The sequence below is a fragment of the Vitis vinifera genome, chromosome 8, assembly GCF_030704535.1.
Source record: "Vitis vinifera cultivar Pinot Noir 40024 chromosome 8, ASM3070453v1".
Taxonomy (NCBI): Eukaryota; Viridiplantae; Streptophyta; class Magnoliopsida; order Vitales; family Vitaceae; genus Vitis; species Vitis vinifera.
This window is the reverse complement of record NC_081812.1, coordinates 13,299,444-13,315,638: the sequence shown is the minus strand read 5'-3', so window position 1 is coordinate 13,315,638 and position 16,195 is coordinate 13,299,444. Positions and strand designations below refer to the sequence as shown.

The 16,195-nt window shown below is 33.0% G+C and overlaps 1 protein-coding gene and 2 long non-coding RNA genes across 4 annotated transcripts; 1 reads left to right on the top strand and 2 right to left on the bottom strand.

Annotated features, from left to right (window-relative positions):
- The first annotated feature begins 1,488 nt into the window (after positions 1-1,488).
- Positions 1,489-2,132, top strand: LOC109123018 (uncharacterized). Its single transcript, XR_002030637.2, has 2 exons — positions 1,489-1,609; positions 1,688-2,132. It is a non-coding gene; the product is annotated as an uncharacterized LOC109123018 (long non-coding RNA).
- A 7,018-nt stretch (positions 2,133-9,150) lies between these two features.
- LOC132254169 (uncharacterized) lies at positions 9,151-10,803 on the bottom strand. Of its 2 annotated transcripts, none has more exons than XR_009466397.1 (2): positions 9,687-10,803; positions 9,151-9,619 (listed from the first exon to the last, which is right to left on the bottom strand). It is a non-coding gene; the product is annotated as an uncharacterized LOC132254169 (long non-coding RNA). The 2 variants fall into 2 exon arrangements; XR_009466398.1 differs by having other exon boundaries at positions 9,783-10,803.
- A 1,158-nt stretch (positions 10,804-11,961) lies between these two features.
- LOC100256829 (serine carboxypeptidase-like 45) lies at positions 11,962-14,577 on the bottom strand. Its single transcript, XM_002277364.5, has 10 exons — positions 14,247-14,577; positions 14,046-14,147; positions 13,809-13,904; positions 13,605-13,697; positions 13,392-13,462; positions 13,041-13,304; positions 12,773-12,897; positions 12,536-12,628; positions 12,335-12,452; positions 11,962-12,215 (listed from the first exon to the last, which is right to left on the bottom strand). The coding sequence occupies exons 1-10, from the start codon at positions 14,503-14,505 to the stop codon at positions 12,069-12,071; spliced, it is 1,368 nt and encodes a 455-aa protein (XP_002277400.2). The 5' UTR covers positions 14,506-14,577; the 3' UTR covers positions 11,962-12,068.
- Between the last annotated feature and the right edge of the window lie 1,618 nt (positions 14,578-16,195).

The following is a 16,195-nucleotide window of genomic DNA, read 5'->3' as shown; positions in this document are numbered from 1 at the left end:
ACCTCCTAATTAAAGAGATAACTGGTTTTACCCACTAGGATGAGGTTCCTATAGTAAATACACTAGTGTGTTCGGTTACACATTAGAGAAAACTTATGTTGAATCATGACGTAAGGCTATCGAGTAGTTATGACTTTATTAAACTACTATGAACCTTGAGAGAATATTAAGTTTGTAACAAAGTTAGCAATGACTTTGATGTACGAGTGAAATCCTAAAGTAATTATATATTCCCTATAAATTGGATCACTGTTGATGAAATTTGATAGCAATATGTATTTTCAATATGAGCATTATGATATATCATGAAATTAAGACATTATGTCCCCTTGGGCAATCCTACAGAGATGTGTTTAAGTAAACTATGACCATAATGGTTTCTTTAGTGAAATTTGATATAAGCTCTTTGTGAGTTAAGATATGTTAATTAATTATATTATAGGAGGATTTGGAACTCAAGGATGATAAAAGTAATCTTGAGAAATTGTCATCTTTCACCTTGTTAGATTACGGATATTAATTCATAAAGAGATTATATGCATAAGTTAATCAATCACTACTTGCATTGTTAGGTCATATTAGTAGCAAACCCAACTTCAAGAGTTTGAACACTAACACAAACACTAAGTAATTTTCCTTAAATGCCTTTTTAATGAAAACACTATTAACAAAAAATGTCATGGACTAAAAGGGTTTTAATTAGAATCATTCCTAAACATGTTTCATATTTGATAGGATGTCAACCCTTTCTACCTTACATTTTTTTGAAGTTAAAAGCCTAGAATAGGCATTTTAGTGTCCTAGGATGACATTCCGAAGCTTTTGATAATTTAATTTTCATAACTAGTAAATATAAAAAATAATTTATAACATATACAAAATAACAAATAAAAAATAATAAACTTCATAATAAATCAAAATAATTAAGAATAACTAAGGTGACATTTAAATATACTTTCTATTTTATTTTTAAAATTAAAAACCTCGAACAAAATATAAGAGCTCTTATAAAAAATACAAAATTTACTTTGTATCTTAAAAACTCTTTTTAAAATCTTAAAATTTTAAAAAATTGAACTTGAAAATTTTCAAATAAACAAGGTATGTGCTCTTACATTTTATATATATTTTAAAAAAAAAAAATTTATAAAAAAATTCACCTAAATAATGTATTTTTTCACTTAAATTAATATTTAAATTGTATACTTTTTTATTACTTGAGAAAAAGGATAATGATGGAATTGCATTATTTTTTGTTATATATAAAAAGAACAATAATTTAATTACATTTTTTTTTTTTTTGTAATTTGAACACATGAATTGCAAACAAAAAAAAATTTGTAAAATATGGAAATCATACATAACTAAGTAATTTTTCCTTTTATTTTGCCAATAAATCACAATAATGCGGGATTAAAAATAAGTGACATTTATGTTGTAATTCATAAAAGGGAAAAAAATAAATAGAGGAAGAGAGAGAGAGAGAGAGAGAGAGAATGAAAACGAAATGAGGAGAGAAAGGAGAGAGCAGAACCTGCACTGCAACCACGGGAAAGCAGAGAAGAGCGAGGGGCGTCCACGAGAGAAAAAGAGTTGGGACTTGGAAAGGGTTTGGATTCTTTTCTGAAACTTGCATCCATTTCATCTTTTGTTCAACTACATCAAAACTTACGCGTCCACCCTCCAGGTCTGAAAAGCGCACCGGAGGCGCGCCTCTTCCATGTCTTGAAGTCTGACTCGTATGCCTTTTGGGCTCGACGCGTACCTGCAGCGCGCCTCGACGCGTACCTGAAGCGCGCCTCGACGCGTACCTGAAGCGCGCCTCGACGCGTACCTGAAGCGCGCCTCGACGCGTACCTGAAGCGCGCCTCGACGCGTACCTGCAGCGCGCCTCGACGCGTACCGAAGCGCGCCTCGACGCGTACCGAAGCGCGCCCCGATGCACACTGAAGCGCGCCTGCCAATTCCTTCACCGACGCCCAAATAGTGGGACAAAATCGAAATTTGATCTCCATTCTCCACTATGAATGGTAATAATGTATTAGAATGAGTCATCAACAGAATAAAGTAAGATTATTTTTTTAGGTTTTTCCACTTAATGCAGAAAGCTTTAAGCACGTCTTTCCGGTTGACACATTTGACCACTTCGTTGTTTTATTGCATGGAGGAAAATATCGGGATATATCGGCGATATATCGTCGATATATCGTGTATCGGGAGGGGTCGACACAATATTTCATGGAGAAAAATCGGAGAGGAGATATAAAATCGGTGATATATCGGAGATATATCGCTGATTTTTTGGTGATATTTCCCCTCCTTCATGCAACGTGATTTGAGGGTCCAGATCACGCCCGTGTTGATTCGACGACCTAGATGTGATTCCAATGGTAATATGGCGATCCAACGGCCCGATTGCTCCCAGTTTTTTATCTAACGACTAAAATTGATTTTCAACAGTAAATTAATGTTCCAACGGCTATTTTGGCCCAAATTTCTTCTATAAATAACCCAAATTTCATCTATTTCATCCATTTTTACTTTCATTCTTCATTTGTTCTTTCATTACTCCAATTTTTATTAAGGTTGCTAAATTATTTAATTATTTTAAGGTATATTTGTTTTAAATTATAATTAATTTTGTTTGCAATTGTAATTAATTCATGTATTTTCAATTAATTAGTATGTTTGCAATATGGATGATTTAATGCTATTTTTACATTCAATTGTAATTAATTTTTATATTTTTATTGAATTAATTTAGGTTAATTTGATTATTTAATTATAAATTGATATGTTTATTTTATATGATTATTTGTGATTTATTTTCACATTTAGAATTAAATTAAACTAGTTAACTTAGCTAAATTATTTAATTAATTTAATTAACATGCTAAATTATTTAATTAATTTAATTAACATGAAATAGTATATTTTGAATATGAAATATGTTTATTTAATGAATTTAATGTGTACAAATTATTGATATTTAATGAAATAAAATATTTTATGTAACTTTATAATGAGAACAATTACAAAATTAACATTTCTTATAGATCGACATGATGTAATTACATCTAATATCGCAAATTATATCATATATATATATCAAATTTTTCAATAAAACAACTTTAAAATGTCAGTTATACTTTTAATTATATTATTATGAGGTTTTTTTTGCATTTCCATGAGTTTTTAACAATTTTAAGTCTACCGATATTTTTTTCCAGAATATCCGCCGATATATCTCCGATATATCCGATATATCCGTAAAATCGAAGTACCGATATATCCGTGATTACCGATATTTTCTTCCATACTTGCATCTGCATCCTCTGTGGCTTTCTCCATATGTGAATCAAAAGATAGACACCTGTAAAGCAAAGTCACACCCCTCAAACTGTAAACAATAAAGAGAGAATCCAAACTTCACCTGCGACTAAGCAAAAGATGCTGACATCCTCAAGGATGAATGGAAGTATCAGTTCTGGAAAAGAGAATAAACTATGACTATAATAAAATATTAATATTTATATACTAAAATATTATCATCTTTAATAAAAATATATATAATTTATGTTTTTATTATCATATTACTAAAATCAATTATTTTTAATTACAACACCATTTTTTATTTTAATAAGGCTTGAATTTAATTTAATTTAATTAATATTATGAAAAATTGAATTTCCAAATTTTTTATAAAATCAAAATATAAAAATTAATTTTAAAAACAACTAAAATTTGTTTATCCAAGTGTTTTTTTTTTTGCTCTTACAAATTATTTTTTTAAAACGCTTGTTAAACACATTTTTAAAAGTACCAAAAAACATTATTTCTTTTTCCTTTAATTTCAAAACTAATTTAAGAAAACATTGTAAAACAAGGCCTAGACTTGAATTTAATCTTCATAATTAATAATTAATAAATATATAAAATAATTTAAAACATATAAAATAAAAGAGTGTATTACACTTTACCTTCAACCAATATTGTGTTTTTCATATTACCCCTTTACATTTAAAATTCAACAATGTACCCATCATACTTCATAAATACATGTCATATACATTTATTGTATTGTGTGATGATGTTAGTTATAATGAACAAAATATGCATAATGTTGAACATGTGACAAGGTTTAAGTGATGATAGAATCATCATTTCAATTTAAAAACCCCAAACTAGTCTTCCTCCTTCAAACAAACTTTTAAACGGAAAAAAAAGGTACAACAAGTAAAGATGCAAGAAGAGAATAAAATGAAAATAATGTTTGTCATTGAATAGAAAGAGCAAGAAATGAGAATATGAAGATAAGCAAAGAAAATGATAATGATATGGGAACTGAGGAAAGAGAGCAATACCTGTGATCACTTTGAAGCAAAGAAGAATGGAACGTAGACAAGTTGAGAAGGGATAGGTTGGTTTTCCATTTCGATTTTTTGTTCAAGTACACTGAAGCTTACGCCTCACACGTCTCAAGTTGAGACTTAACTTGACTCACAAGACTCACTAGAAGCCTTCCACTCAACTTGTTTCTGTTTTAGACTTAAGCACTCCTTGTACAAAGTCTCATATGCAGAGTCAAAACTCATCTTATTACCATCAAAGTCACTTGACTCACAAGGCTCACCAAAAACTTCTTTCTTGAGTGTTTCCTCAATGACACTTACCATAAAGGCTATGAAATTAGTGCATTCCTCACTTGCATTTGATTCTTTTTCACTTAATTAACATGATTTTGTGTGACTCCAAATGACTTACATGGCTTTCTTTCTTTTTTTATTTTTTTATTTTTTATTTAGGGACATTCGATGACATAGTGCATCTTTTCCCCACACTTGAAGCACTCAACCTCAAGGTCCTTTTTGACATTCTTGTCTTTCTTTTTGTCTTTTACATTTGATTTTCCCATTGAATTGTTCCATTTTTTAGCATTTTCCTTGAACTTCTTATATTTCTTGAACTTCATGTGTTTTTTGAATTTTCTAGCAAATCTAGCAACTTCTCCATCCGACATTTTCTCATCACACTCACCTTTGGAACCTAAGGACTCATCTTTAATGGTATTTAAGGCAATACTCTTTGATTTCCTAGGTGATCCAAGAGTCATTTTAAAGGTTTGGAGTGAACCTACAAGTTTATTTACTTTCAAGGAATCCACATCCTTGGACTTTTCAATGACGGTGACTTTTGCTCTAAATCTCTCCGAAAGAGATCTTAGAATTTTTTAAACCACTTTGGAGTTAAGAATGGGCTCACTTAGATTAAAGCTAGAATTCACAATGTCCATCAATTTTCTATAAAACTCTCCAAAGTTTTCATGATCTTCCATCCTAATTGTCTCAAACCTAAAGGTCAACATCTGAAGTTTGAACACTTTCGCAACATTAGTTCCTTCATGAGTCACTTAGAGGATGTCCCAAGCCTCCTTAGCCAAAGTACATGTAGCTATCCTATGGAATTCATATGTGTTAATGGCATTAAAGATGGAATAGATGACTCTAGCATTGTTCTCACTAGCTTCATTATCACCTCTATCTCATTCCGACTTAGGCTTGATAACATTTGTTGGTCTATCTTCTCTATCCAATACCTTAGGTGGAGACTAACCAAATTCAACAGCATTTCAAACTTTTTTCACTTTGCATTTTGATAAAATATTGCATTCTCACTTTCCAATGAGAATAATTTTCATCGGTTAAGATTGGTGGTCTCTCAATGGAAGCTCCCTCTTGATGAGGTTCTATAATTGAGATTCAAGAAAGTGATTTTTGCTTTAAAAACCTACTCATATGCCAATTGAAAAGGTGAATCTCAATAATGGACTACACCTAGAAAGAAGGGGAGGGGGGGAAAGAGAGAGAGAGAGAGTGAATAAGTGTTGTTGAACTAAAAAAAATTTCCCAACAAGGATTACCTAACCTTAAAAATTTTCAATGTCCATAAACTTCTCTTCCAACAACTTTTCAACAAAGCATAAAAACCACAAGCAAGCATGTATACACCAACACTCTCCCAACAATTTATAAAATGCAATTCACATGCAAATGCTTCAATACTCTTTAAAATTTATTCAAAAAAACAATTATCTCCTTAACTCATTTTAATTTACTACAAGATACCATTAACCAAAATAAACAAAAAAAATAATTGAAGTTATTCCATGGATAATCATACTTATTTCAGCTCATATATCTACCATTCAACATATATGCTTAAGTATCCAATGATATCAAAAACTGAAAATAAATCAAATAGTAGAGTGAGAGAAAGAGATAATTGACACTAAGTTTTAACGTGGAAAACTTCCAAAAAGATAAAAAACCATGGGCCTACTATAAAATCAAAAACATTCACTATGAAGAATCAAAACTGAATACAAGATTTTACCTATCTCAAGCCAATCAATCCTTTAAAGACTACTTGACTAGTACCTTCACTTTCAGCTTCTCACTTTCTTCTTTCGGAACACACTTGGAGTCCGCACCAAGCTTGATCTCAGTCTCTTCTTGAATTCACACAAGAAGAAAATGAGTTTTTGCACAAAACTAAGAGAATGAGAGATAAATTTTTAGAAATCAACCCATGTTCATTTTCAAAAAATCCATTAAAAAAAATTTCTTGGAAAGTTTGGATGAGATTTTCTTAGGAGGCAAACACCCTTAAAATGATGAGGAAATAAATAATCCTCTCACGGCTGGTGCAATCATTACTTCCAAAAATGGGAAAATTTTGATTTTAAATGAGAATAAAACCCTTAATCCAATGGCTAAAAATTGATCTTAAAAATAGGTTAGTTGGATCGATTTACTCCTGCACTTGGATCGATCCAGAAATAGGGGAACAAAATATAAACCAAGTTAGGGGACACTTAGGAATTTTATCAGAAATTGCCAACCTACCTAAACACTCATAGATAGGTTGGTTTTCCATTTCAATTTTTTGTTCAAGTACACTAAAGCTTACTCCTCACGCGTCTCAAAATGTAAAAAGTGCACTTAAAGCATGCCCCATCCATGTTTCCTCCCTTGATAGGTTTGTCTCTTGAAGCGTGCCTTGATGTGTGCTTGAAACCAATATTTGAAATATCGCAATTTTTTAGTGAAATTTTATCGATATTTCGCTTCACTTGTCAGAGTGATTCAATAGGGACCGAAAATTGGGAGAAATTTAGCTTATATTTTGGAATTATCACCGAAATACCGACTTTTCATAAATTTTCATGATATTTCAATCAATTAACTATCGTTGGGTCAAAAAGGCTTGAACTCATGCCTAACCACCGTTGGGGCAAGTTTGCCTTAATATATATACATATCAATATATTAAACTTCATTGTTATAAGAATATTTTAATAAATATATTAATTCTAATTATTTTATTTTAAATTTTATTTAATTGATTACTAAAAGTAGAAAAACCATCATTATAATTTTCTTAACAAGTATGATAATTAAATATTAAAAAAAATCATACATGATCATTTATTTGAATAAAATGAATTGTAGTTTTAATATTAAATCTATCATCATTTATCTCATTAATCATATTTTAAAATTTTACTATCATTTCACTTTAAATTTTTTATGTTTATCCTTTTAATTTTATTTAATTTAAATATTTTCATTTTAAAATATTGAAAACATAAATGTATTCAAAAATTGCTAAAATGTAAATAATAAAGATCTAATATTTTATAAATTTAAATTAATTTGATAGGATAAACTATTAATATAATTTTTAATAATTTTAATTCTTTAAATAAATTAATATCTATAATAAAAAGTTGTTACCACATTTAATAAAATTTTAGAAAATAAATCTCAAATAAAACATTTCATATAAATCTTAAAAAGGATTTTATTTTTTATTTAAAATGTAATAAAACATGTTTTTAATAAAAAATAGTTTTAAAATTTTAAAATAGATGAATATAAATATATGAAAGGAATTCAAGATAAATTTTTCTAAATTTTTTTATAAATATTATCCTTCATCATAATTACGTTATTTGCACTTACAAAATAATTTTAACATATATATTTTCATTTATTTTATTATTTTTTGAAAAATTTTAAAGTATTTTAATGAATTTTAAACCATTTTCGTCTCACTATTAGAATATTCATCTATATTTGACCGATACATCCATAAAATTCAAGTACGCTATCATTCTTCCTTGTAAGTGCTCCTCCATGTGCCATCAAAGTGTTTGTTCCCTTGCCCCCAATCACTTATTAACCAACGGGACACTATGCTCCTATCCACATCTCCATTTTCTTCATCCCCAAGCTTAGTCCAATTGTTTGTTCAAGTGCATGGTTGGAGTTTGCTCTGAACATATGCGCAGGTGCTCAACAACAAAAAAACGGTTCCATAGTGTGTATATATATATATATATATAAAAGGAGAATCAAATATAATTAAAACAAATTATAAATTTTTAAATATTTTAATTATTTAATCAAGAAAAAAAATAAGTGAAATAAATTTAAAATAAAATATAAAAATAATTTATTAATTATAAAATATATATATATATTCTTTTTTTTCCTTAAATTTTTTAAGAACCAAACATAATATAATTTATGCATTTTCAAATTATTCAATCTTTATACAATAAAATTAAAATGTATGAAATGACTTTCAAGTAATATCTTAAAACTATTTATTAACTTTAAATATATTTTTTAATTTCCTTCACATTTCTCTTCTAATATTTTGGAAACTAAACATAATTTAGTTAATTTTTCTTAAATGCATTTTTATTAGAAATACAAAAGTATTACATAATAAAAACATTTTAATTAGAATATTAATTTAGATAGGGATGATGACCTTTTCTTCCTTACAAAATTTTTGAAGTTAAAAGTCTAGAGTAAATATTTTAGCTTCCCAATTTGACATTGGGCCTAATCTTTTAAAATTTTAATTTTCATAATTAGTAAATATTAAAACATATAAAAAATAAAAAATAATAATAATAAACAAAAAAGAGTAATGGTTTCGCACTTTCATTTTCTTACTATTTTAAAAAGATTAATAATAATTCAATCATATAACATTTTTGCTAGTTAAAAAAATCAATAATTTAATTGCATAAATTTTTTATTACCTAATATAATCAAGAAAAACTAAGGTGACAAGTGGATATACTTTCTATATTTTACATAAAATATAAAACCTTTACATAAAATGTATAGTTCTTATAAAAAAACAAATGTACAATTTGCTTTGCATCCATTTCATTTTTTGTTCAACCACATTCAGACTGACTCGTCCACCCTCCAGGTCTGAAAAGCGGGCACCGGAAGCGTGCCTCATCCATTCTCGAACCCTGACGCGTATCCCTTTCGGGGTAGCCGCCTCGCTCTGAAGCGCGCCTTGACACGACCCCGAAGCGCGCCCCGACGCGCACCTGAAGCGCGCCCCGACGCGCACTGAAGCGAGGCTCGACGCGCACTGGAGCGAGGCTCGACGCGCACCTGAAGCCAATTCGCTCACCTGAGCGCGCCTCGACACGACCCTGAAGCTTACCCCGAAGCGACCTGAAGCGCGCCCCGACGCGCACCTGAAGCGCGCCGCGACGCGCACTGGAGCGAGGCTCGACGCGCACCTGAAGCCGCACCGACGCGCACCTGAAGCGCGCCTCGACGCGCACTGGAGAGAGGCTCGACGCGCACCTGAAGCTTCCTTGGCCAATTCGCTCACCTGAGCGCTCCTCAACACGACCCTGAAGCGCGCCCCGACGCTCACCTGATGCGCGCCGCGACGCGCACTGGAGCGAGGCTCGACCCGCAGCTGAAGCGTTCCTAGGCCAATTCGCTCACCTGAGCGCGCCTCGACACGACCCTGAAGCTTACCCCGAAGCGACCTGAAGCCGCCCCGACGCGCACCTGAAGCGCGCCTCGACGCGCACTGGAGAGTGGCTCGACGCGCACCTGAAGCTTCCTTGGCCAATTCGCTCACCTGAGCGCTCCTCAACACGACCCTGAAGCGCGCCCCGAAGCGACCTGAAGCGCGCCGCGACGCGCACTGGAGCGAGGCTCGACGCGCACCTGAAGCGTTTCTTGGCCAATTCGCTCAACTGAGCGCGCCTCGACACGACCCTGAAGCTTACCCCGACGCGCTCCTGAAGCGTTCCTTGCCAATTCGCTCACCTGAGCGCGCCTTGACAAGACCCTGAAGCTTACCCCGAAGCGACCTGAAGCGCGCCCCGACGCGCACCTGAAGCGCCCCACGACGCGCACTGTAGCGAGGCTCGACGCGCACCTGAGCGCTCCTCAACACGACCCCGAAGCGCGCCCCGACGCTCACCTGAAGCGCGCAGCGACGCGCACTGGAGCGAGGCTCGACGCGCACCTGAAGCGTTCCTAGGCCAATTCGCTCACCTGAGCGCGCCTCGACATGACCCTGAAGCGACCTGAAGCGCGCCCCGACGGGCACCTGAAGCGCGCCGCGACGCGCACTGGAGCGAGGCTCGACGCGCACCTGAAGCTTCCTTGGCCAATTCGCTCACCTGAGTCCGACTCCCAAATGGTGGGACAAAATTGAATCTTGATCTCCATTCTCCCCATGAATTGTGATAATTATTAGAGTTACACTTGCACACTGATTTTAAAAAATATTTTTAACATTTTTAATATTTAAATAACAAAAATTTTCAAATATAAAAAATATTAAAAATATTTTATAAAATCACTATCACATATTCAAAGTAAATTATATTTTTAGTTAATGCAGAAAGCCTTAAGCACGTCTTTCCTGCTTAAAAACACTTGGCCACTTCGTTGTTTTGTTGTATATGCAAGCAGCAATCATCTACATCCTCTCTGGCTTTCTGCATATTTGAATCATAAGCTGGCCGTAAAACAAAGTCACACACAACTTTTTAACACACTATTTTTTAATACAAACTGATAGAGATTCATATAGAAAAAATATTCCTCCCCGTAACAACTAACAAGAAGAAAAAGTGAAACCGCCTCCACGTCATTTTCTGCTTCAACAAATTACTAGAAAAGAGCACTGTGTTGCTTTCCATCTATGGTTACATATCCAGAAAATTGTTGAAAACTGACGTGGGCTTGCAGAGTGTCTCCATTGTTGAGCATAACGGAGTTGTACATGTTGTGGCTATTATTATAAGTATAACATACCATCCATGACTGGGATTTCAGGGCTTTGATGAGACAGACGTCTCTGGACTCTGGAGAGAGAGAGACAGCTGAATGGAGACCTTTGGTGTGTGATGTAGCTAGGATGATGGTGTCTTCTCTTATAGATGTTGATTAATTCGACAAACTTAAACAATCAAATTAATCTATCGTTCTTTAGTATAATATTCATTTTATTATATAATATGCTTTGAATTTTTCTTCGAAAAAGTCAACAAAAGATTTTTTTTTTTTTTCTCAAAAAATTACATAATACATCTTAAGAAGTGTATCAAATTTCAACCTATTTCTAAATCTCTAGAAGAGTGCAAGTCGGTGCTGCTATTCTCTGCCAATCAGAGCTTTCTTCCACCATATTCTTCAAGCCATAAAATCGTGGTTTGCTTCATGTTGCATCGTCTCCTCCCGAAGTTGAGATCCAAGGGTGTGAAAACAAGAGAGTGGTCGTGAGATTGAAGAACAAGGGTTTTAGGGCTAGGAAAGAAAAGGCTGTTGCTTGGTTAGGATATTAGGTGTTGTGCATGGGCCATTAATTTTAGGCTTGGAATATTGATCCCCCATATAGTGCTAGTTATGAGCTGATAAGCTTTTTGGTTTGGTTTAGGCTTATAGTTAGCAGTTTATCCTTCTCTTTACGAAAAAATTCTGCTTCTAATTCTAATCCGAGTGTTCCAACTGAAGTCCTCTACAATAATCACAGGATTTTAAATGCAAATTTGCCGTTCTGATACCTGAGATGCTGCTAAATGCATGGAAAATGAGGATGTGAAGAGCATTGATCTAATCTAAAAGGAAATGCATTAATATCTGAACACAATATGAAGAGACATCCTCTGTTATCTAGTAATACATAATGACCTATAGTTCTTATCCGTGAATTTGATCCGTTCATTCAGCTGGTGGGGGTTGTCCTTTTAGAAATGCAGTGAACAGAACTAGTGCTCTGGCTGGTTGTGTACCCGGCACTGTATGTGACCCTCCTCTCACGGTGGCAAAGGATAGGATGTCACCATAAACTTGCGTCCATCCACCAACCTAGAAAAACAGAAGAAAAACCATCATGAATGAGATTTGAATCATCCGATCTTTAGTTAAGCAGTTGAAACTTGAAGTGATTTATGAAGTTAATCTCATATTCATGTATAGAAGCCGACCTGTTCTCCCTCAAACCAATTTCTGTAAGGCACAGTTGTATTCAGTCTCAACTCCTTCGCCAATCCATCCACCAGAGTCCGAGTTCCAAATAGTGGGATTACTGAATCTTGATCTCCACTGTAGAGGTTTTTAAGTATCACTATCACTATTTTGAATCATAATGAAAAAAAATAGCGCCCGTATGTATCATGTAACATTACCTGTAAACAAAGGTCCGGATACCAGACTTGACAAGGGAGCCCATGACAGGAATCATGGTTATCTCTTTGTCTTTTATATTGTATCTAAGAGCACTGTAACATGGAGATTAAAAAAAAAACAATTTATATCCATGAAATCGCAATTTTAAAAAGCAAAAGGTAAGAGAAAAAGAAAAAGCAAATATGGATGCTAGAAAAAAAGTTGGTTATGTAGTAGAGGTCCAGATTGAATTTTACCCGCTGCACATACTCCAGTTGGCGACTCCAACTAGTCTAGCATGGAGAGACTTCTGCACATCTTCCCTATTCAAATACTTGTTTACTTCGTCTCCTATACAAACATCCACATTCTCTGTGACTTGCTGCATAGGCCGAAAGCAAAGTCATGTACAAACTAAAGCAAAATTGTGCAAATTCCTACTAAAAAAAGTAAATTATCATGGTGATGAAATTAATTGCAGTGTATTTTAATGGTGGAGCACTATTGAGATAATGTTAACCTCACCGGTTGTGGATCAACAGATGGTAAGCAGGAGTTAAGAGTGACATCAAACCGGTCAACAGAGTCACCAACTTCTTGTGAATATTGGCTTCGTACAGCTAAACAAGCAGGTGATAAAGAACCAGATGTCTGCTCTCTGTTCATTCGAGAATAATTGCACTTGGAAGAGAAAAGATTGTAAGTAGAATCTGATATCAAGCCATGGGACCAGTAGAAATGTGGGACTGAGTTGTAATTAGTATCGAAATCCATAAGAGGATCTCCCATCTGCAATATTAAAATTAAGTCCTAACATTAATTTCAGTCCAATCCTAGAAGAAAAACTAATCCGGATTTTTCTCTGCCTCAACTCACAAGGATTCCTTTCAAATTGAACTTCACGCGGGACTCAAGAATGAGTTGGGCAAGTTGTGGAACAAAGTGACCTGAAAAAAGAATAAATCAATCAGAGGATTGAAGCAAAAAAAAAAAAATCATGTTTGATCAGAGCGCTTGAAATCAAAGGACAAAATTTTGGTTAACGTGGGGAAGAGACTTGTGAATATTCTTTATTATGTTACAGCATACCAGCATAACTCTCTCCAGCTATGAACAATTCGCTGTTCTTGTATTGTGGGAATTTGATGAACCAATTCTTCAAGAAGACGAGATTGTCTCGTGCTAATAAAGAAAAGCAGACCCTTAATCAGTTAGAAAAATGTATCAGATTGAAACCAATTCTCAGTAACCGCTAGTTAAATTCTTGATGAAATTTTAAAAGGAAAAAAAAACCTGTAATCTCATCATTTAGGTTGGTGTAGAAGGACGTATTAGCAGAATAAGAGAATCCAGTTCCAGCAGGTGACTCCGGATATAACATGTTTGCTTCTGTAACATAAAGAAATAAAAAAATATGAAGTTCATTACTTGACTACGGCCCCTTTTGGGGTCATTTTCCTTTCCATGACTACAGCCAAGTAGCACCCTCCTACAAAATAAAAAAGGAGAGAAAAGTATTTTGTGGCGTGCCTCTGTTCCAACTGTATTTATTGGTGAGTAGGATATCTCCACTGGGTCTAAAAGGGCCATGTTGGGCGAAAGCTCCACCTCCCACGGAGGAGCAACCAGGTCCTATATAAGGAAAAAGATAAAATTAATGCTAGATCTGTTAAAAACTCAGAAATGATTCTAACTTTAGCAGCTACAGTTAATTTAAAGCATAAATTTTACCTCCACTGAACCAGACAACCAGAGGCTTCAAAGTAGTTGTGTCATTTTCCGCTTCAACAAAGTAGTAAAAGAAAGATCTGTCCTGCTTTTCATCTATGGTTATGTATCCCGAAAATTGTTGAAAGCTGACTCGGGGTTGTCCCGGCAAACTACTGATTTGATCAGCCTGGGCAGAGTGGGACTCCACTGCTGATGAACAGAAGTGAACCAGAGCTGCGCATACTGCAGCCAGGATCATCATCCAAGACTGGGTTTGCATGGTTGCCGAGAGAGAAAGAGAAGCTATGGAGACAGCTTGATTCTCCAATTTATTATAGGAAGGGCACAATTTCCATGCGTTGAAAAAGGTACCTTGTATGAACGCAGATATAGTTGGAGTGGTGTTTCTTTGGACGTCATGAGTGACGCCAAGGTTGTCCTCCTTCTACTTTCCAGTGAGAAAAGAAACTCACTGATCCAAGCATACAATTTCAGTCGACACGTTCCTGGTTGTACTATTTAAAAGACACGTCCCATCGTGTATTCAGATCCCGAGGAGAAAGGAATCTAATTTGAAGGAAGAAAGTTGTCATAGATCCAAATTTTCGGTGAAATAAATTATTATTAAAAAGATGTTAAAAAAAAACGTGGCTTTGGATAAAATTTGGGATTAATAATAAGTACTATTTTGAAACGTCACATGTATTAAAAAGGTAATATATGGGAAAATACTATATTAAAATTGAACAAGTATTTTAATGAAAATAAATAAATATTTTTTTATTAACAAATTTCCTTAATGAAATCTCCTTGCAAGTTAAAGAGATGACATAAGTATTTCATATGCGATCTTTGCTTTTAAACGAGTTCATTCCAAATCAAGTTATTAATGATCATTGATTGTTCTCTCAGATCAAAGAAACATTTTCATTGTCATCTTTCAAGTTATGATCAAGTTAAAAGAATTAGAGAAATATATTCTTTTACAAAAAAATATTATTACAAAGATTGTATCACATAATTTATTAATTTTAATAAAAATTTTGTTTTGTATTATTTTTCTTTTATATATTTTGTTTATATTGTAGGACTTTCATAAAATAGATTTAGATTCCATTTTATGGTCATTTTAGAAACCGTTTTTAACCATTATAATATTTGAAAATTTTTAATACTACAAAGTGTTTGACATTTTAAAAATTTTAATTATTTCATTTTTATGATCTTATACTTGATTAGTAAATATAAATTTTTATATATTTAATAAATAAAATTATTTTTAATTAACCCTAATTATTTGCTTATTACGTGGTTAGTAGTAGAAATTTTATTTAAAGTAATAACACATAAAACATCATTCTGAAATAATATGTTTTTATTATAGAAAAAAAAAGTTATTTAAGCTTATGTTGACAAGACGAGTTTTTGATAAATAAAATAATATTGTATGGGTCCATAAATTAAGAAACATAAATTAAGAAATAGATTTTGAACAATTAAAATTAGAGGATTAGAATAGATAAAAATATTAAATTAATAACTAAAATAATAATTATCAATTTTGAGAAATAAATTTAAATTTTAAGGTTATGTTTGGTTTTTCAAAACAGTAGAAAAAGAAAAAAAAAATGTTAAATAAAATTATTTTCTCATATTTGATTTTACTATAAAATGCAAAAGAAAGTTAAAAATCATTAAAATTATTAAGAATAGAAGAGTTAAATTTATGAAAAAAGTTTGAAGTAATATATAATAATAATTTATTTATTTTAAATTTAATTTTTTTTTTCTTTTCTATTATGGGAAAGGAATCAAGGATCCAGTAATTTGAGGATGATATTTGATTGTATATAGAAGATTATTTTTTATTGATTGTAACTGATACGTTTGCACATAGATTCCTAGAATAGGCTAACCAATACTTTGTATATATGCATCTTCTTCCCTTAAGTTGATTAATGGAATACACA